This window comes from Eschrichtius robustus, chromosome 5, assembly GCF_028021215.1.
Source record: "Eschrichtius robustus isolate mEscRob2 chromosome 5, mEscRob2.pri, whole genome shotgun sequence".
Lineage (NCBI taxonomy): Eukaryota > Metazoa > Chordata > Mammalia > Artiodactyla > Eschrichtiidae > Eschrichtius > Eschrichtius robustus.
Window position 1 is genome coordinate 76,648,224 of NC_090828.1, and position 21,498 is coordinate 76,669,721.

A 21,498-nucleotide genomic window follows, 5' to 3' on the forward strand; every position below is an offset into this window, starting at 1 on the left:
TAGAAAAAAATTAAAAGCTAAAGTATTTCTTGCTTTCTCACTACTTGTAGCAAGGGTAAAACTCAAGATAGATAGATATAATTATGTAAATATTCCATTATTAGTCTCAAGCATCCAGCAGGTTCCAAACCAACTGGCAATGCTTAGGCCCCAAATAATATACTCTGATTTATTGTTTCTTTCCTTTGCCAACCTTATTCTCCTCAGAGAGTAGCCAACTGTGGGTATTGCAGCATAGCAACGCTATATCACATCTTAAGAAGTAACATACTGCACATAGCTATACCAAAGCCGAAAAAGAAGAAAATTTCTTTTCAAAAAATTTTTGGTCAAGGTTCAGCTGGGGAAATCTACTGACCCACTTTGAAATTAAAATGCTACTTTAGTGTGGCTCGCACCCGCGTGCGCGCGCGCACACACACACACACACACAGGGAATTTTCCACTGAGGTTGCATATAGTAGCATATCAAAGCTCTATCAATGGCACCCGAATCACCATCCCTAAGGCAAGAATATGCATGCTGAGTTCAGGCTGCTCACTAATTACCCTGAATTTATTTTAACCTTAAATCTTTTAAAAAATATATGATTATAGGAAATCCAAGTCTGCAGTTAAACTAGAACATCATAATCATTTCTAGGAGTCATCTCAGTTTCCTTTTCTTTTTTTTTTCTTTGCAGTAAGTATTTCTGAGTTAACATTACAAATGCAATCATCACAACAGTAAATCTTCATTTTCAAAGCAGTATCAACTTAATGTTACAAAGAAATAACAGACAAGTCATTACTTTCATTATTGCGAGCTGAGACATTTAGCCCAAACCATGATAGGTATTGTTCATATAATATAATGTTATTACGGAATAAAGAAACTTCATGACATATCTATGTTTTTACTCACCAGTTGTTTCCACAATGCCTTCTAGGATGACGACAATCTCGAACTGTTCACTTTGCATGCTTCGCTGGGATAGGTCATAAAAGGGGCTTTTGGCATCAATCACGTGGCAAATCGTGAGGGGGGAAACAAGAAAAAGTTGATCTGCCCCTGTACTAAAACCTACATCCAGTTCAAGTTGATCAAGGGGAAGGAACTCACCCTCAGGTGTCTGCCGAGACTAGACAAGCACACAGAAAAAGAGAAGAAATCACCACTTGTACTGAAATTTGCAAGGCAGCCCAACAGTAATTTACATCATTGCCAACATTCTGCACTATCAATCATCTGCAACAAAATCCAAACAAATCATTATGCAGCTATGTTCTAGCAAATGGGCCGAAATCCCACATAGCTCATGTGGAACATACATGCATTATTTATAATACACGACTTACTATAATTACCAGTCCCTAACTCATGAGCTTTGGAGAAATGCCTGGTCCAACAATGGCTGTTAACACAAACTGTGGAACTAAGTGTATATGTGCTACTGCTTGACATAAATCACTAAATGATAACGCACTATATGCCAGATGTTTTTTCCTCCCAAAGCAAATAAGTAGGCAATTCTTACAGAGTTTGTTAAAGCTAAAAAAGGTTGATCATAATTTTAAAACAGATTTATTGCATTATTACAAAGCAAACATAATAATTTATTTTTCCAGGACCTTTGAAAAGTAACAAATAGATAGAAACTACAATAGAATAGTGAAGATGTTATCATATTGAATAATGTTATGTACACAACAGCTCACATAATAAAAATAAAGGCAGATGCTGTTAACTGGTGTCTTTCGCACTATTAGTAATAAACTGCATTAAAGTTATTTCTCTATTTATTTTATGAATTGTAAAATTAGTGAAAATTTGTGCTCAACTGAATTTCTTTAAATCAAAATGCAGTTTAAAAAATCTGTATTAGACAAACTTGTAGTTTACTAAAACTTTCATATGGCAGTGGCACTCAGTATCAGTATAAATCACTGTAAAGCTTAATTCAACAAACTGCTTGCATGCTAAAAAAAATTAAATGTGATTATTAACAATTAGCAAACCATGAAAATAAACTTATCTTTCTTTTCTATTCATTTTTCATATATGTTACTTATAAGGATCACGATAAGCAAATATTCAAGTTTATATGATGATGCTGGTAAAATAAAAGCTGGGTTAAAAAAATCAGGGTGGAGGGAGGCTTGCTGCTGGTTGAATGGGGTTTGGAAGAATCCAATATATTTTAAGAGACTCTTTGCAAAGCAAATTTAATAAACAAAACAGACTCTGCAACACTGGTCTGTCCAATGAATCGGTAGATTGAAGACAAAATCCTTACTTTCAGAGTTCCCGGAAAGACACTGGCTTTGTAAAACGAGCCTGAAAACACTGAAAAGTATGGTTTAGTAAGCTGTCCTCCACAGCAAAACAAAACCAAGAGTTCCAAGTTGGTGGCAAATTGTTACCGCAGCAATTGCAGAGTCTCAAAAGCAGAACTAGTCAATTAGAGAGGCTACTTTGTAATTAGTGATACACAGGAGTTTTATTTGTGTAGAAAAAAAGTCCAATGAAAATACTGAGACTATTTTTCTTCTCTGCCTTATTACTAGTTGATTAAAAATTTAAAAAGAAGAAGAAAATGATTACTGACAAGAAAAAAAAAAAGACATGGAAAAACCTGATGGTGCAAAAATAAAAACAGCAGCTCTAACAACCAATGTTGGAGAAAACTAGTCATTTCTAAGCCAGTAGAATTCATTTATCTTTCTATATATATTCTCAAATTGGTAAAATACAGATGAGACCAGCATCTTTGCAAATACACAGTTGTATAACATGTATTGATTAATGTAACAAAATAAAAGTCAAACACAAAACAAAAATAAATAAAAACAAAAATCCTGGGTCATTGTTCTCTCACCTACTAAGAAACAGGTGCTATATAAACACAAGGTGGTATTCTGACATTTATAATTAATGATCAGAATTTGGGTCATTTTACCAACTATTCTAAGCTCTGCTTTTTCTGCATGAAATAAAAATATTCAAAAACATAATTTTTAAACTCAGTTCCCCATTCATTTTAAAATAATTTCCCCCAAAGAAGATATATTTTTCTAATTTTTATATACGTACACCAAGGCTAAAATTCATCTCCCTTACTTATATATTTGTTATTTATACTTGCACCTCATTCTTAGAGTAGCCTTTAGCGTCTATATCCTCTGCTCGTTCAATAACCCATGAAAAGAAGTGGCCTAGAAACAGATAGGCTATCAGGAGAATGCCAACCTAGAATAAGAAATATTTTATTTTTAGCAAAGCAGTTAATTCATATGTAGGTAATTTAGACTTAAATATGCATGAATCTGTTCCATTAACGTCCATAACGTTCCAGACTCCACGTTATCTTCCGATTTTAAAAATGTGTTCCATATACTCAAAATTATGCCTATACCCCTTCCCAAATGCTTTATATCCTATCCAAGTCTTGGCAGAAACAAAGTTGACAACTGCACCTATTTTGTGATACTATGGGGAAAGCAATACTTCATTTCTTTGAAAGATGTTTTCCACACTTACATCTTTTTCCGATAAGTGAAATTCCCTACGTATTCCCTGATAATTATTTTCCAGTGGATAAATTTAATCTTACTTTAAATGACTCTGAGGTACTACATATATCCACAATCTTATCTTTCACTTCTTCTTCCTTTTTGTTAGCCCAACAGATATTTCAACTATCAATATGCTTACCTACCTGATTTTTGCTTGCTTCTCTGACTCTGTAATAGACTGGGAAGCCTATTACTCACTGTGAGTTAAAGAGAAAGCTTTTCTGTTTAGAGGAGTGAAGGGTGTTTGGCAGGTGCCTGGAGCACTGGAATTGTTTGAAGTCTGAGCTCCTGGGCAGAGCAAGGTTATCTTATCAATACTCAGCCAAATACGATATTCCAGAACCTGACATATATCTACCAAATACACTTGCAGAAGCATGCACATTCTACTCTAGGTTTACAAGGAATTCCAATCTAGGCTTTTCTAATTCTGGGGCAATTCCAGAGATTTTTCTGGAACAAGGGGGGAAAAGAAGCCTATGTTAGTTATAGTCTCTCAACTTGTGTAAGTGGAGTGTAAGTGGAGTTTGTTCAAGGAACTGTAACACATACATAAAAGATACAAAGGAAAAAGAGGAGTTATGGATGTGCCTTTATAAAATTAAACTGTGATCTGTACCTTGAGTATGTAATAAATCAGTAGCAATGATATTTCATCCATTTCTAGTTCTCTTATTTAGATACCAATTACCATATTTCACCCAGAAATTTTGATAATAGGCAGAAAAAAATGTAGTTAAAAACCAATTTAACCTTTATTTATTATGTCATCTTAAGAATTATGATAAAAGAAGAAATCTTTCATTAGTAGAGCAGTTTGCCCCTGGTCTACATTATCTCCTCTGGTTCTATAAGCCTCCTAATTCCAAAAGGGAACACAGAGCCATGATCTTTTCCTGGATAATACGTAAATAGATACGGTCGAGATCAACAACAATTCTAAACAATTGTTTAAGGTGAAGAGTGATGCAATAAATTATTAAAATTTCTAAGGTTGACTTTACTTGATGAAATAATCATTTAGAATCTTGAAACTATTGAATAAATAAGTGGGGAAAAGGCGGAAGGGAAAACAGTTCATGGAAAATTGGTAATTCTTAAAAATTTAGAACATAATTTGAAAACACTGGCACTTGAGAATAACTTAACATACAACTTTTATTATCAATTGTATGAAATATTTTGGGGAAGGAAATAAAGATTTTTCTGCCATTTTAAAGACTTTCTGGTCGGTTGCATTATAGTAAATTCTGAGAGTTAAGACAAAAATCAAGGAACTCTAAGGCATAAAGTTTGTTTAAATTTATTGTCCAAAAACATTATAAGTAGAACCTCCTGGATTTTTTGAAATGATTGTGTGCAATTTAGATTTTGGCAATAATTTCTAAGTTATTCTTTGTAATAAAAATATTGCTATTGAAATGTAGTATTTCTATTACACACACTTTAATTATATGCCACATGGATATATGTCTAGAACTTAAGGTTTGTGCCTCATTTTATAGTCACATGTACTAATTTCAAAGAAGCAGCTAATGTCAAATGACTTTGAACTCCCTTAGAGTCCAAAAAGGCCTGCAAGATAATAAATTACAACTTCTGACTACAGGTGGAAAAGGAATCAAAAGTCACAGATGCCTGGAAGGGATTATTATCATCATGTACTTTACAGACAAATAGCTTTCTTATTACAGATAAAGGACTGTAGCGTATGTATCCAAAGACAAAGACACACACACACACACACACACACACACACACCGCTCTGGGATACACATTTAGAACTGCCCTTGGCATAAGTAGATCCACATTTCGCTATCCTCCTTCTGGGAGATTTGTGATCAGTTGCCCACATTCATTCAGCAGGGACACACTTCACCAATACAATCAATCTCTTTGCTGCCTTTCTCCCATCTCTCCAACCCATTACTGTGTTCTAATTATAGCCATTGTGCTCTTTCCTAGCTCGGAGGGAAGCTAGGGGAATTTTGAAAAAAAAAAGAAATTAATCTCTAACATCTGACTTGAGATGTACTTCCATAATATTCTAAGGCGTGATCCACTCCCCACCACTTTTCACACGTATCTACTGGAAAACGTAATGAGGGCCAGTGGTTCAGAAAGGAAAAGAAGGAAAATGTAGTTGAAGACAGAGAGGGCAGCCCTTCTTGCCTACCACTTCCCCACCATTTTATCTGTAATGTCACTTCTCCTCTTTAAATGTGCAATGTGTGTGTGTGTGTGTGTGTGTGTGTGTGTGTGGAATATATGCTGAAGTCAGAAAGAAAATTACATGCAATGAGGTCAGAGTACTATGTGGAATCTAAAATTTGGAAATGAGCCAAAAGCAGGTACCAGGATAAAGAACAACAATGCCTTGTGACTCAAAGCATTTCTGGCAATGATTTTGGGACTCAGACCAAAATTAAAGTCAGGCAGAAGAAAGTGTGGACCTAGAATTTCATCTGGACTTTCTACAGTTGTACATTTCTTTTGACTTCTTATAAATTTATTTATTTATTTTTGGCTGCTTTGGGTCTTTGTTGCTGTGCGTGGGCTTTCTCTAGTTGCGGCGAGCGAGGGCTACTCCTCGGTGCGGTGCGCGGGCTTCTCGTTGCGGTGGCTTGTCTTGTTGCGGAGCACGGGCTCTAGACACGCAGGCTTCAGTAGTTGAGGCACGCGGGCTCAGTAATTGTGGCTCGTGGGCTCTAGAGTGCAGGCTCAGTAGTTGTGGCACATGGGCTTAGTTGCTCTGCGGCATGTGGGATCTTCCTGGACCAGGGCTCGAACCTGTGTCCCCTGCATTGGCAGGAGGATTCTTAACCACTGTGCCACCAGGGAACTCCCCTCTTTTGACTCCTTAAGTTTGAAATTCCATCAATCCTCAGGTGGAAAAAAATATGACCAACGTCAAGCCTAAAATAAAGATTTTTAATGCTAAGCCAATTATCCCATAAAAATATGTTCACTTTTATGAAAAGAAAGTAACCTATAGATGGAATGTAATTTATCTTGTAATAAATTTTGTGAGGCTTCTGTACCATTTAAATGAAAGAACAGCTTTATAATTCCTTGAGGACTTTTTATGGAATTTATAATAACTGTGGACAGGATTTGCAACCCTACTTGCACATTCCCCTCCTACTCACCAAACACCCTCAAATCCACTGTGTGCTTTTTCCTGCTTCTCTTCATCATTTGTTCTTACCTACTACTGTTTATTTTTGGGTCTTTATGTCCTTATTTCTGTTCACACTGTATTCCCCTGAGCACAAGCCACCCTGTCTTTTTCAGGAACCATATGAAAAATAAAAAACAAAAGAAACAAAACAAACATATTACTACTATTTAAAAGAAGAATAGTAATCACAGTCTTTAAAAAGAACCCAAGTTCTATACCTATTACAGAATTATTGTACTTGTGTCAGAGAAAGCAAAGCTAGACTACATAGAAACTGTACTTTTTTTTTTTTTAAGACATAATAAACCCACCTAAAAAAACTCACTGACCATTATAAGATCTAAGCCCCAAGAGTTCTGGGGTACTCAGTCTTAGACTCCTTGAATCTTTTTACTAACCACTTGTATGATGTTCAGAAGAAGAGTTTTTTAATAGATATTCACTTGTGAATTAATTTTTTCAAGGAGATAACTAATGATCTCAAGATTAAAACGAAGTGCAAATTGACCACGACCAATTGGAGAGAAGAGCCAGTCATACAAAATAGGGTCATATAGAGTCAAAACCATAATTGCATTAAAGTGCAAGGTATGGAATGAAGACAAACTAATAAATATATGAAAAAAATCAGGAATCAAGTGGTCCAGGAATCACTGTGGTGAAAAGATTAACAAAATATTAAGGTATATGAAGGGAATAACGAGCTTGTTAGTCTTGCAGATGAAATTTTGGTTTTTATTGCATCTGCACTGGATCACATTCATATGAGGAAACTAGATAGCATCCAATTTTGAGTATCCATATAAATGGAGAATAGAAAAGATGAGTATAAAAATAATGTATGTGATATATTAGAAGATAACTGGGCATCATTACTTTTCATTAGGTAAAAGTTAAGGGTTGCATAGCTGACATCCTAGGAAAGGAAGACGATGACTATATGCCATGAATAAAAATATGAAGATATAAAATTATACTTCTATGAGAAAAATTTATCCTTACCTCTTAATTTCAAAATATGGATCTAACAATAATTGATTTTATGTTTACTTTATGTAAATAAGGCTTGACTGAGTGTCTACATATATATATACACACACATATGTATACATGTAACTGTGATGGCTTCTGGATAATAAGTGTGCAAATTCTTGAATAATGTATCAAAAAGTTTAAATCTTTCCCTAATAAGATGGAAATGTAGGCCAGTCAACCATTAGTATTAGATTTGTAGGAAGGAGTGAGATTTCCAAATCCTTTAAACCCAACACTGAATTACAGGGTCCAATGTATCAACCATTAGTCTCAACTCCTTAATCCAGGCATTTTTATTAAAATTTTAAACTGGATGTTATATTAACTTAACATGACCATGCTATTCATTAGTTCCTATATTTTAGGTTAAAAAAAAGACAACTAAAATAAATTGAAAATTCAAATAAAACATCAACATGGGGATGAAAAGAGGAAAAGAGAAAGAACATTCATCTTAAAAGAGCTTTCTATAGTTGTATTCATAATAACGTTATAAATTTTAAAGAATAACTTCCAATTATATTCTTAAATTTTTATGTAATCTGCTTTCTTTTTTTTCTAAGTAGAAAAAGGACTGATTGCTCCAGGCGTTAAGTTGGAAAATCTATAATTAAATATTGAAATAAATTTCAGTATTTGCAAGCTTGGAAGACAGGAATAGAGTTGAAATAAAATTTGCTTTCATATAAGTTAACAACAATTAAAAATTAGAGAAGTTATAAGAGAAAAACTTCCATCAAGACACAGAATTCAAAAAAAAAAAGAAAATGCACAGAAAACTTCACAGTAGCAAGGATTAGAAAGCCATATGCATGTTCTTACTTTCTATTCTTTACAAGAATAGAAGTGCTTTAAATCATCAAATATAATTCTTATATTAATACTGATAAATAAGCTTTTATTCAGCAAATAAGAAAACAGCAATAGAAAAATATAAATGAAATTAAATTAGGTAATAGGAAGAACTCATATAGACTCTAATTACTATTATTAAATATTATGGTTTTGTTGCCTTAAAATTCTATGTATTTCTCTGTATTAAAGATACATAAATTTTACATTTAAAATGTCAAACATGGGTTAAGAGAAGAAGCTGAATATGTGTAATAATATTTAGTAAGGATGTATAAGACCAATATCAAAATATTACTGCTTTAAGATCTTGGTATAGCTTCTCTTTAAAAATCTAGTTGGCTGTTTTGGGTCACTTCATCTCAGTCCCTAAAAGAAAATGAGAGTCACTTATTAAAGGCAAATCCTCCCTCTAATTCTGCTGAATGTTATTAGTTTCTTAATAAAACATGGCTCCTTTTAAATGAAGTCTAAGGAAATGACAAGAGCTATGAGAATTCATTTTAATCACCATGGCTACAGGACAAATCAACTTCAAGCAAACTCCAGTAACTGGTTGGATGAAGAGCTGCCACTGATCAACCCTCTCCCCTCACAAAAAAAGCAGGACAGAATTTCACCATACTTTTGTTTAAATATAAATTGACTCCACATGCCAATTATTTTTACTTTTAGCACTGACATCTTCCCAACAAATCAAAAGTAAAGAATTTTATAAGAACATTATACATATTGTTTTAATTAGATGTTTTTATCACCTTGTGTTAATATAGCACCTTGCTCCAAGTTTGCCAACAATGGAAATCTTTTTTTTGTTTGATCAGGACACTCCTTGTGGTATATGTGGTACTTGCATAAAAATCACTATCACTGTCCTGAACCAGTGTAGACACTGGGTGCTTCAGATTCACTACAACTTTGTAAAAAAACAAAAACAAAAAACAAAACCTACTATGTAGATTAATTCTAATTATTTCTGACTATTAAAATAAAATTTGATAGTCTAAAAACATCTAAATATGTTTCCTCAAAAAGATATTTGTTTTAATAAATGTATTTATATGTTTGAAAAACTAGAGAACAGCAATAACTGACCTTTAAAGTCTAATTTTAAGTTTCCAATACACCAATCAAGATGATAAACTACTCCTCAGTAAAAATCTCCAAGTGACACATGAACATGGATTCCAAGCCAGAGACTTTTGCACTACATTTACAAAGTGTTGCTGGTAGGCCTAACCTAAAAAGAGAGGTTATATATCTTGTTCTATTCATAGAAATAGGCACATACAACAAACACCCCTGCAACAAACATGTCTACAACACGTTTAGCCTGATCCAAACAACTCCGTTCAAATGTGGTCCATAGCATGATATACTAAGTTAAATTAAAAAAAAAAAAAAAATTACATGCAGCCCATTGGAGTTAATTATAAAGAATATGATCTACTCAAATTATTTATTCACAATTATCTTAATTAACATATACAGCAGAACCAGGTTGAAAATTTTCCAGTAAGCTATACACAATTAGTTTGTTTCCTGTCTGTAGCATAGTAAATATGCATATGATGTGGAGTGACAGGACAACTGAGCTGCTTTAAGTCCAACACTATACTGAGCAAGATGGTCAAGAAAAATTAGGGTAAGACCTTGTAAATGAGTAATGAAAATGACACAAGAGCCAATTTTTTTTTAAAGCACATTGGACCACTTTTAACTACCATATAAACTGAGGCTGTGTAAAACGATAAAGACCTGTAGAGTAAAATTGAAATCTCAAAGGCAAAATCTCAACTTAAATATTTCAGATTTTCATTTTATTAATGCTGAGTTCTGAATGGGGCTATGGTTTTTCCATGCAGTCTCAGATAAATTTTTAAGACTGTATTGAGGTCATCTTTTCAATTTATGAACATTTGAAAACTATCTAAGGCAAATCCCTCAAAAAGATGGATTGTAAATAACACGTAGAGAACTGGGCTTGTATCCCTCATTCCCAGACTCTAATTGGGTGAGTGATTAGAGTGGGCTTCTCTTCTTGTTTGTAGTGGTGCCCTCTAACGACTAGATGGGCCTTGCTTTAATAATCACTCCATGAGCAATTTCTTTTAGCATTTACACTGCTGATGGTAGGAAGCAATCTTTAATGGATGCTGAAAAGCTTCAAGTGAAATCTGTAATTGACAAAGGCTTCATAGAAACAGGCAATTAAGAATAAAATTAATAAGAGACTCTACAGGAAAAGCACTCACGCTTTCACAGAATATTTCTCTAGGAAAATATTTGGTAAAAATAAAACTTGAAAACAACCAGGTGTTGTTTTTCCACTTTATAAACTGCTTCTCTGGTTTGGGTACTTGTTAAAAAAAAGATGACCACAGATAGAGTTAGAATCAATGTTCTTGGGTCTGAAGGAATAATCCACCTGCTAAATACTACTAGGGGGAAAAAAAAGAAATTAAGAAAAAGAAAGAAAGAAAAGCCCTAAGTGAAAATGAAAGCAATCTCAGCACCTTTTTCTTCAAACTAAAAGCTGTTCAGTTTTAATACTTCAAGTTTACTGGAGTAGCCTATTGACAACAACTCAAAAGCTCTCTAAAGAGCAAAGCAGCAAGGGGAGGAAGGAGAACAGGGCACTCGTGTACCTCAGAGGTCCAGGAGCCTCCAGAAAGTGACACAAATACATCCGATGAATATAAATAAGAATAAAATAAAATAAATAACAGCACGAGAGTGGGTGGGAAAAGAACAGAACCGTCGGTTGTACTCTCTTCGCCCAGTCCCCCACCCCCTCCCCAGCTCCCAAACAAGGAAGTTTACCTGGGGCGTTAGGCAAGACTAGGAGCCTGAGGGTGGCTCTCAGGTGAGTTAATTCCCGGGTTTGCGGGCTGGCGGTCGCCAGGTGGGGAGGGGGCGGGTAGCACTTACTTTGAGCAGCTTACAGCGGATCTGCGCGGAGACCATATGGCTGTTGCGCAGGTTGCCCACTCGGAACATGAGCGTGAGTTTTCCGTCCCTCATAGAGATCACCGCGTGCTCGCTAAACATCAGGGTCTCCGCGCGCTTCTTGGGCTGGGACATCTTGATGAACATGCAGCCTATGAGGAAGGCGTCCACGATGGAGCCGAGAATAGACTGAAAGAGGAAGAGGATGATGCCCTCGGGGCACTTGTCGGTGATGTAGCGGTAGCCATAGCCGATGGTGGCCTCGGTCTCGATGAAGAAGAGGAAGGCCGAAGGGAAGTTATAGACATTGGCCACGCAGGGCGTGTAGTTGCCGACGTGGGCTTTGTTCAGGTCGCCCCGAGTGTAGGCAATCACCCACCACATGGACGCCATGAAGAGCCAGGCCACGGTGTAGGTGAGAATGAAGATGAAGAGGTTCCAGCGCCACTTGAGGTCCACCAGGGTGGTGAAGAGGTCCGAGAGGTAGCGGCTCGTCTCACTGCCCAGGTTGCCGTGCTGGACATTGCACCGGCCGTTCTTGTCCACAAACCGCTGTCGCTTCTTCTTGGGCACAAGCTGCTGCTGCGGGCCCTGGCCCGGCCCCTGGGGCTGCAAGCCCGAGCCGCTGGACGAGGTCGTCACTACCTGGTAATCGTCCCCAAATTTCCTTCGGAGTGCAGACATAATACGGAGGGGCGAGCCAGATTCAAACGCGAAGCGAAGGCGCAGGAGCCGAGCGCTGCAAACCAGCACCAATGAGGAGGTGGGAGCGGGAGAGAAAGGGGGGACGAACGCCGGCGTGCCTGAGGCGGGGGGCGCACCCGGCAGGTAGCTGCGGTCTCTGCCCCCCGCAGACGCCTCTCCTCCACTGGGACGGAGGCTTTCTCTCCACTCTGAGTCTTAAAACAAAAAAAGTGTGCTCCCACACTCAAGGCAGGAGGGCTGCAAGGACCAGGAACCCGAGCGCAAATGTGCCCCCAAGCTTTTCGAGGCCTCCCTTTTCTTCCCTCACCACCGGCATCCCGCGGGCCCCCTCTTGCTTTCCCGCAGCCCTCCTGACTATCCTGCAGCGCTCCCAAACTGACTGTTTTAAGATTGATGAGTTGACAAGCGAGTTCCACCCCACCTGCCAACTCGCCGGGCTGCCGAAGCGGCGCTACCTGCTCGGACCAGACCCTCCCCCCTCCCCGCCGCTCCCCGGTCTCCCGCCCCGCGGGACGGCTCCCGGCTCCCTCCGGCGCTCCCGCCTCCTATCTCTTGGCCCAAATCCCGCCCAAAGGCATGTCTGCCGGGCACGGGTACAGCAGCCCCTACCCGCGCCCTCCGGGCTCAGAGTCCCCGCTCCGGACTCCGGAGACGCGTCCGCCTGCCGTCCGCGGGCCGCTGAGTTTCCGCGGGCGCCACCGGGGCCCTCAGGCCGCCCCCGAGCGCTGCAGAGACGCGGCGGTGCGCTAAAGCCGAGCACTCACCCAAGGCGAGGGCGCAGGAGGCGGCGCGGCCGGCGGCAGCGGCAGCCTGGCCTCGCACTCTGCCCTGAAGGCGGTTTTCCTCGCCCCTACTTTTCCTGGGGCACCACGACGGGCGCCAACGCCGGTCCCCCAAGCTCCGCACCTTCCTGAGGGCACCGCGCTGCCCCTCACCGGAAGGATCCTGGCGCGCCGGGCACAGAACGACTTGGGAGCGGGACTCGAGGGTTCCTTGGCGCCGTGCTCTCCCAGCAGGCGACAGCGGTGCAGCTGTAGGGGGTTTGAGCCTCGGGATGCGGGGCAGACTTCTCAGGTGAAATACCAGCTCCGCTCCAGCTTTTCCTCTGCTTCACGGTTCCTGCCTTGTCCTCGCCCCCTCCTCGGTCCCCCCACTCCCTGTCCGCGTCTCTGTGGCCCCGGTTAGCTGAAGCGAGGCTCGAGCAGGGGGCGGCGGGAGAGCGCTGTGTGTGTTGGTGCCTGTGAGCCGCTGCAGAGCCGCGCTAGCCCCGCCTGTCCCTGCCTTCCTCCACTGTTTCACCAGCCTGAATTGCACCTCCGCGCCTCAGTTGAGCCTGCAGCGTCTGGCAGCTCAGGAAAAAGCGAGCCCCTCCAATGAGAAGCGACTCTAAATCTGCTCCCAAAGGAACTCTCCTTCCTCGCCCCCCTGCATCAGGCAGAAAGCCCCCAGCAAGCAGCAAATGTGCTCTTTGAAAGGAGAGAAGTACAATATGCCTCTCTAACTAGGGCTCTCGTGTAAACGGATGCCTGGGTTTGAGGATGCATCATAAATAGGCATCCCGACTGGCTTCGAGATAAGCCTGTTCAGAACTCAGAGTTGCAAGTAGCAGAGGGGGCTCAAGATGGGAACAGAAAGGAGGGGAGGCACTCCTAGGAAAGCTCACGGTCCTCCCTGAAAATGGCTATTAGAAAGACTTGGAATGTCCGGAGTTAATATGTGGCTGTAATTGAGGGAACAAGGCTGGATTGTAATGGCCCAGGCCTGGCAGTTAACTTAATGGAGGGGCAAAGTGCAGAAACAGCTAATATAGTGCCCATGCGTAAACATCAGCTTATTTACCACATTTCATGTTTGTTCTAAGATGCTATGGTCTCCTATGGCATATTCCATTCAGTCCAAACACATAAAATTGAATTTGTTGGAAAATTATCAAATCACGGGGTTATGAAAGCAAGGGGCTGCTGTAAGACTCCCAGGCAAAGGAAAATAAGTACATAATCATTCTGCCAATTCTCTGCCAATAGGTGCTCCCTTCTAATTCTCTATCTCTAAACCTTAGTGCAGGTAAGCCCTGCACCTTGTCAGCCATAAATAGAGGACTCTTTCACTGTCCTTTGGTTAAAACGCCTATCCCAGGTTACAGACATCTCCTGCGGGCTCTGTGATAAGAGGTCAGTGACTGTGATTCTTTAGGATTACATAAGAAGGGAAAGTGACACTGTGGGAAGCAGAAACTGCTCTGGGCCTGGATCATAAGACCTGGTTGAGTTCTGGCCCTGCCATTTACAAACTGTGTGACCCTGAGCAAGTTGCTAAACATCTTTGACCCCCAGCTTTCTACTCTGAAAAATTGGGAGTTTGAATATTTTCCCAAAGTTGGTACCTGAAAAAAAGAGAATGAATGTGGTTTTATTAACTCCTTTTGCTGCGAAGGATGTCATAGACTGGGCTGTAAAATTGCAACAAGGCCAAGAGATGAGGAATGAGTGTTTGGAGTTGGCCCCAAGTTGGGAACTAACACATATTCTCCTCTTATCTCTGACTACTCTCCCCCTAATCATGATGCCTTTGTCAGGCTGGCTTCTTTTAATTCCTGAAACCCACTGAGGCATAATCGCCATCCTTGGACCTTTGCCTATCTGTGTTCTCTTTCTGGAACGTTCTTGCCCTGGCACTCCACGTTGCTGGCTTCTTCAGTCATTCAGCTCAGCCTGAATGCGTCCTCCTAAAGGAGCCCCTTCACTAGCTTTCCAGGTACCCCCTACCATATCATCTTAGTTCATCTTCATGACACTTCTTTTTCTAGCCACTATTTTCTTCATTTGTTTGTTGTTTCTCTCCCCCTCCAACAGAGTCTTGGAATAGAAGAGCAAGGACCTTGTCTCCAACACCTAGAACACTATCTGTCACATACCAGGTCCACAATAAGTATTTGCTGGATCAATAACATATACCCATATAGATATGTCACTAGAAACCCCGCATGCATTGAGTAATGCAGAATTAAAAGTCATCACTAGGGCTTCCCTGGTGGCGCAGTGGTTGAGAATCTGCCTGCCAATGCAGGGGACACGGGTTCGAGCCCTGGTCTGGGAAGATCCCACATGCCGCCGAGCGACTAGGCCCGTGAGCCACAATTGCTGAGCCTGCGCGTCTGGAGCCTGTGCTCCACAACAAGAGAGGCCACGATAGTGAGAGGCCCACGCACTGCGATGAAGAGTGGCCCCCACTTGCCGCAACTAGAGAAAGCCCTCGCACAGAAACGAAGACCCAATACAGCCATAAATAAATAAATAATTTTTTTTAAAAAAAAGTCATCACTAAATCAGGTCGCTTAAATAAGTTAATATAAAAGAGCATGTAAATTAAAACAAAGTAATCCTCCCTGTGCTTGTTAGCTTTAGAACTGATATTCTATCAGTTGCCAAATCCTTTTGATTGCCCCACTGCAATATCTCTCTTTTAAAAATGGCACTAACTTTCTTCAAATCCCCATTTCATTTTAGACCCAAAGTCAGATGATGTTGTTGCCTTTAGTCTTTTACTCCTTCAAACTGTCCTAGGTAGTATTACTAGATCTGTCTCCTTAAAATCGTATATGTTAAGCAGTGGCATGGAAACTAAAGAGCTCTCTGATAGTTTCATTTAATTATTTCATTTCCAAGCTTTTAAACATTCCCACTTTTTAAAAAACACTTTTCTATGAAAAACCTTTGCCATTTCCCAACAACTAAATTTATAAACAAATAATTTTATACTTCAAGAGACATTGTCTCGTCTAGAGGCTAGAAGGGGGAAATAACTTGCTGACTGTCACAGACTTAATAAGTGGAAACTTTGAGATTTGAACCCAAAACAATGAATCTCCAGAACCTAGTTGTTCTGCTATCTCTTCCCAGGTGCCTAGAAAGGAGTCTAGGATTCTTGCTCCATAGCCAGGGTCTCCCTCCACTCCACCACGTTTCTCATACAGGTTGAGATCTAAGGTCCACCAGAATATAGCCTAACCTATCTTTCCAAAATTATCTCCTACCTTCCCTTTAATGTGGGCTCTGATCCAGCCAACTTTGATTGTTAGCAATTCCCCAAACATTAACTGCATTTGCTCAACTGCAGTCCTGTCACTTAAGTATTCTTTCTCTATCCCTGCAAAGTCCAAATTACCATCTCTAAGGTACACACAAGAGAAGGGAAAAATTCCTTCAGCTTTTACTTCAAGTGCTATCTCCCCCACATTTACCTTATCCTCCCACTAGCCGTAATCCATCCCTTCTCTGAATTCTCATTCCCCTAGATTTGCAATGTGGTTTTTACTTTCTAGCCTGTATTTGAGCTCAGAATTTACCAAGATTTCCCCTGTAAAATAGTAAGCACCCTGAGCATCCACCTATTACTATTTTGATACCATCTAGCACTACAGCTACCCAACCTGGCCTTGCATATGATAAATATTTAATACGTTTTTAGAGAGAACTAAAATTTACTGAGCCTACTTTAACGTGCCAGGCAACTTACTTGGAGCTTTACAGTTAGTATTCCCATGACATAGCTAGCAAGATGGTAGAGCAGGGATTCCAAAACATGTCTGCCCATTTTCAAGGTCTCTCTTCTTTGAGAGAAAGAGTATTGCCTGATAAGTTAAAGATTTTTCAGGATGCCATCATGTCACACCTGAAACGTGACTGAGCCTTTGGCCTATTTGTGACCTTGAGTCCAACTCCTTGAAAATGTTTAAAGATGAACCAAACGCATCTTCCTCTGTCAGGACAGCTGCTTCCATAATGAGGTTCTGGGTGGCAGCCAGCCCCACGGTGCTGAGGCCAGGCGGGATGTGTAGGGAATGGATGACAGAAGGCCACCTAATCAGGTGCTGTCTGATGAACTGAAGTGAAACACTGTGAAGAGAATGGGTCAAAGGAAGGAGAGGCACACAATTTCAGCCAAGACCACAAAGCCAGAACAACCTGGAAAATAGAACTACAGAATACACGATACACATTTGGAGTCTAACATTTAAAGATAGGGTGGTAGATTGTAAACAAACTACCGTGTAGTTCTTGGCCGGGGCGGTGGCGGGGTGGAGGGGAGATCAAAGCTATATTTAACAACAAACTCAGTTCTAAACAAGCTGCATATTTATTCTTCCCAGAAATGTTTCTGGCAATGTCTTATTTGCTGTGTCCAAAATTAGTAATAACACAAATAACTGTAACTTTAAAAATGAAGGATATGATTCTGTGTTTTAATACTGAAAAAGCATGACTTTGCACATACACTCACCCTATTATATAACAGAACAGTGTGGAGAAAAGAGTAGATTTAATGTAAAAGAAAAAAAACCTCTGCCCCTGAGAAGTCCAAATTCTAAAAATGACTTAATCTGCCAACAGTGAAAAAAGCAAAGCTTTGAACATCTCAGGATACCTGGAGTCCATCTCCTCGTCATTCACTTATTGCCACTGTGACTCCCACCACGAAATAGTTCACGTGGCCAGAAATATTAATTACTCCCGGGTGAAAAGGGTATTATATTTAATACTCCTTTACTCCTAATCCTACCATTCTCCAAAGTCCGGTGAAGAGATGGGCAGACTTGGGATCTGAAGGTCTTACGCTCCAAAAGGTGACACATTCCCATTACCACCATAAGCTCTGCTATATCTGGGAAGAGGTCACTCTTTGAAATTCTGTATGCAATTTTGGGCAATAGAATGGTGTTCCTTTTTTTTTCAACCCTCCTAAAAAAAGATACCGAAGTTATTTTCTCTCTTGCCAAAAAAAGAAGGAAAAGAAATGAAAGGGAGAAATCAGTTTGAGATTTGATTGCGCAGATTTGAGAACAGAGGCATTGCCATACCATAGCAGATGACTCACCCAGCCCTTCATCTTGGCTCCAAACTCTGGCCTCCGCCCGAGGATTCAGAGAAAGGCAAAATGCCATTGTCACTTGGAGACCATTTATTTAGCAAGGTTTTCCTGACATAAACCCTCTCTTTACTCCAAAGCTATACATGGGAATACTCTGGTTTATGAAAGAATAAGGACTTTAAAAAAGTCTTCCAGAACTCGAGGTCTGCTAGAAAAGAAATAATTGTTTTATCAGGCTCAAAGTTTTGTTGGAAGGGTGTGAAGGAAAAAATAATTTCCTTTCTTTATTGTGTCAGTTGAAGTTATATCAATACTTCTGAGGATTTCTCCCCTGAGAATAAGGATGAAGTCCCAGATGTCAAAATATGTACAAGAATGCTACTTAGTTCAATACAATACACACTTAATGTGCATAAACCATGTGCCTAGTGCCACGCCAAGGGTTGTGCAGGTCAGAAATGATGACAACGTAATGCCAACAAAATATGTTAACAGCAACAACAATAATAATAAGTAATACAATGTGGTAAGCATCTAAAGGAAGAAGATTGTTTTATTAACGTTCAGAAGAACAAGTCTCTTTAAGAAATACTGTTCCAGCAAAGGTGAATTTTCCAAACCTATCAAACTGGAATCACTTACATTTTTTAAGCATTAAATTACCTCTGTCCAAATGACTCTATTTTAGAAATCTGAAGATAGAATTTTAATAACAAGATTTCTAGGAGGTAACATTTCTACATAATTGGAATAAGATAAGAAATAAATTATATTCATAGAAAGTTACAAACATTAAAATATTGGAAGAAAAAATACACACAGTAGCATTTTGATGGTGATAGAGTAAATTTTTCACGCGAATCTTCTGTGCTAGTGTATACAAAAAAGATTGTAATTATTTTTCACTAGTGGAAAATAAAAATGCAACTTTTGTAATTTTCATTAAAATGTTAGAATGACAGATTGTGCCAGTACAGTTTATCTGGGACGCAGATACCGAGACAAAGCTAGGAAGGTAGAAGGTTTCTTAGGGGTAACACCTAAGATAAAAGGGGAAGGGGCAGGATGAAGCAGAAAGAGCCTTTAGGCTGTGATGCTGATCTGACATTAATGAAAAGAAAGGAGAGAAAACAGAATTGAATAGAGAGACGCTCAGACTATTATGCAAATTTGCCAATGGGGAGCAAAAGTTGGCCATGGGAACAGTACAATGTTGAGCATAGATGGCTGGGTCCTCCTGGGCTTGCTGAGCTGTCATTGGCTGGGGGCTGCCCTCAGGAGAACACGACTTTGGCTGAAATCTGCTTCACACTGGGAAAGGTGCTGTAGCTGGAGGCCAACCCATCCCATGCACTCCTTCCAGCTGACGGCAGGTTTTTCTTGAAGGGAGATCAAGTGGCAAACATCCAAGGCTGCCAGTCAGAGAAGTGGAATTTATCAGGGTCTTTTCAGAAGTTTTGTTACAAATATCCAGAAATACTAGTATAATCTAACCAACTGTTTATGACTGTGTGCGTAAATCTTCAGTTTTGTCCTGGTACAATGACATGAATCTCTTTTTTTTGCAGGGGCGGGGGGTGAGTAGTAATAGCCCATGGCCATGTTGATCTTGGCTTCATTTATAGTCTTCTAGAGGGTAGAAATATATATATGTGTATATATATTTATATATATATATGTATATATATAGATAGATAGATAGATATAGATATATAACTTCTTTTAGCATCTTCCAAGACTGAGGCGGCTTGACAGAGAGAGAGAGACAGGAGTCATGGAACAGTTGGGCATAGGACAGGAGAAGAGAGTAAAAGAGAAGTTATGAAAGATCCTAGATGATAAAGAGATTGAGAACAGAAATCAAGCAACTTTTCACAGCAGGAATCCCAGGTTAGAAAGAAGAGTAGAACAGCATACAGAATTTTCTGAACTCTGATTGTCCTGTTTATAGTTTTTAGTTGTACATTAGAATCACCTTGGGACTCCACCCCAGTAATTGTATCAGATTCTCTGGGCATAGGCCCCAGGCATCAGTATTTTTCAGAAACTCCCTTGGTGGTTCTGACAACACAGCTAGGATTGGGAAACACTAATTTTGGGAACTGCATACCTATTAGTGCAGGAGCGTCCCTGGGAAATATCACGCATGTAAGTATCATCAATCTTTCTCCCCCCACTCAGAGGCCCCATTCTTTGGCACCAAAGAGAGACAGTTGGAATTAGGACCCCCTTGTCCCCTGTACTCTCACAAATCGCCAGAGCCCAACACGTGTGGATCTGAATGCAAGCAGACAGGAGGATCTTCCCTCCTTGGAAAAGCACCTGGGCAAAACAGGACGCAGTGTGGGTTGACTGCGGTTTCATCCAATCCTACCACCCACAGTCATAAATAATGAACATGGATGGAAGGATCTGGGGCCACTGAATTCTTAAGCCCATTAATGTTTTAAGTTTTTTCATTAATAATGTTTCTACAGCTTTCTGCGAATGTGGATGTGAATGTAAAAATTCTGTCTTTAAAAATCTTTCTTCGCCACTATTTATCATACTTTCATGAATTAAAAACGAAACTCAGAAAGGGAGGGAGGGAGGGAGGGAGGAAGAAAGAAAAGGAGGGAAGAAGAAAGGAAAGAAGAAAGAGCACAAAAATTAAAACTCTCACAAAGATTACTGATTAACCAGTGGCAGAGCACATCACCCATGAACCTGTGTGGCCACGTCGGCTGACAGCCAAGCTGGGCTCGGCAGAGCTGGACATCTGCTTTATGTTATGTGATTATTTGGAGAGGAGCGAGTGAAGAAGAATTACAGAAATAAAGACGATAACCACTAGAAACTAGGATGTCCTTTTTATACACACTTATTTCTAGAATCCCTTCCAGTTTTTACTCAGGGAAAACTCTCAATACTTTTCATTTAGCTTTGCGTTCACTCAGTAAAATGACAGCGTAAACTCACCCATGTTAGTGATGACCCAGTCTTGAAGAGATCATCTTCATATTCCCCATGAGATAACAGAAGAGGCCCTGGGGATTAGTAAAGTCCAGGGGTAGATTGGGGTTGCATTAAAACTCTCCATTTCCCTGTTATGTGGTTCCTCCTTCAACTTACAAAGTGGTTGCTTCAGCAATTCAAATTTCCGGTTAAGTCAGCAATTATTGTTCAAAACTGATCTGAAAGTAAAAATTGTATCTAATTTGCTCATAGCGAGCTACTACCTATTTATTGTGAACCCACAGATTATACTGTGGCTCTAGAAACATCTTGGCATTGAAGTAATAATTAAATGTAATGATTCACCAAAGCTACTCTTTTTCCCCTCTCTCATCTCTAGCCGCTAATTGGAAAGTCTC

General features: G+C 39.8%; 1 protein-coding gene across 2 annotated transcripts in view; it reads right to left on the bottom strand.

Annotated features, from left to right (window-relative positions):
- Nucleotides 1-12,256, bottom strand: part of KCNJ3 (potassium inwardly rectifying channel subfamily J member 3) — a 171,357-nt gene extending 159,101 nt beyond the window's left edge. For both annotated transcript variants that reach the window (XM_068543982.1, XM_068543983.1), the window contains exons 1-2: nt 11,555-12,256; nt 905-1,121 (exon numbers count right to left, since the gene is read on the bottom strand). In XM_068543982.1, the coding sequence (XP_068400083.1) occupies nt 905-1,121; nt 11,555-12,256 (919 nt within the window). The remainder of the gene's footprint in view (nt 1-904; nt 1,122-11,554) is intronic.
- Between the last annotated feature and the right edge of the window lie 9,242 nt (nt 12,257-21,498).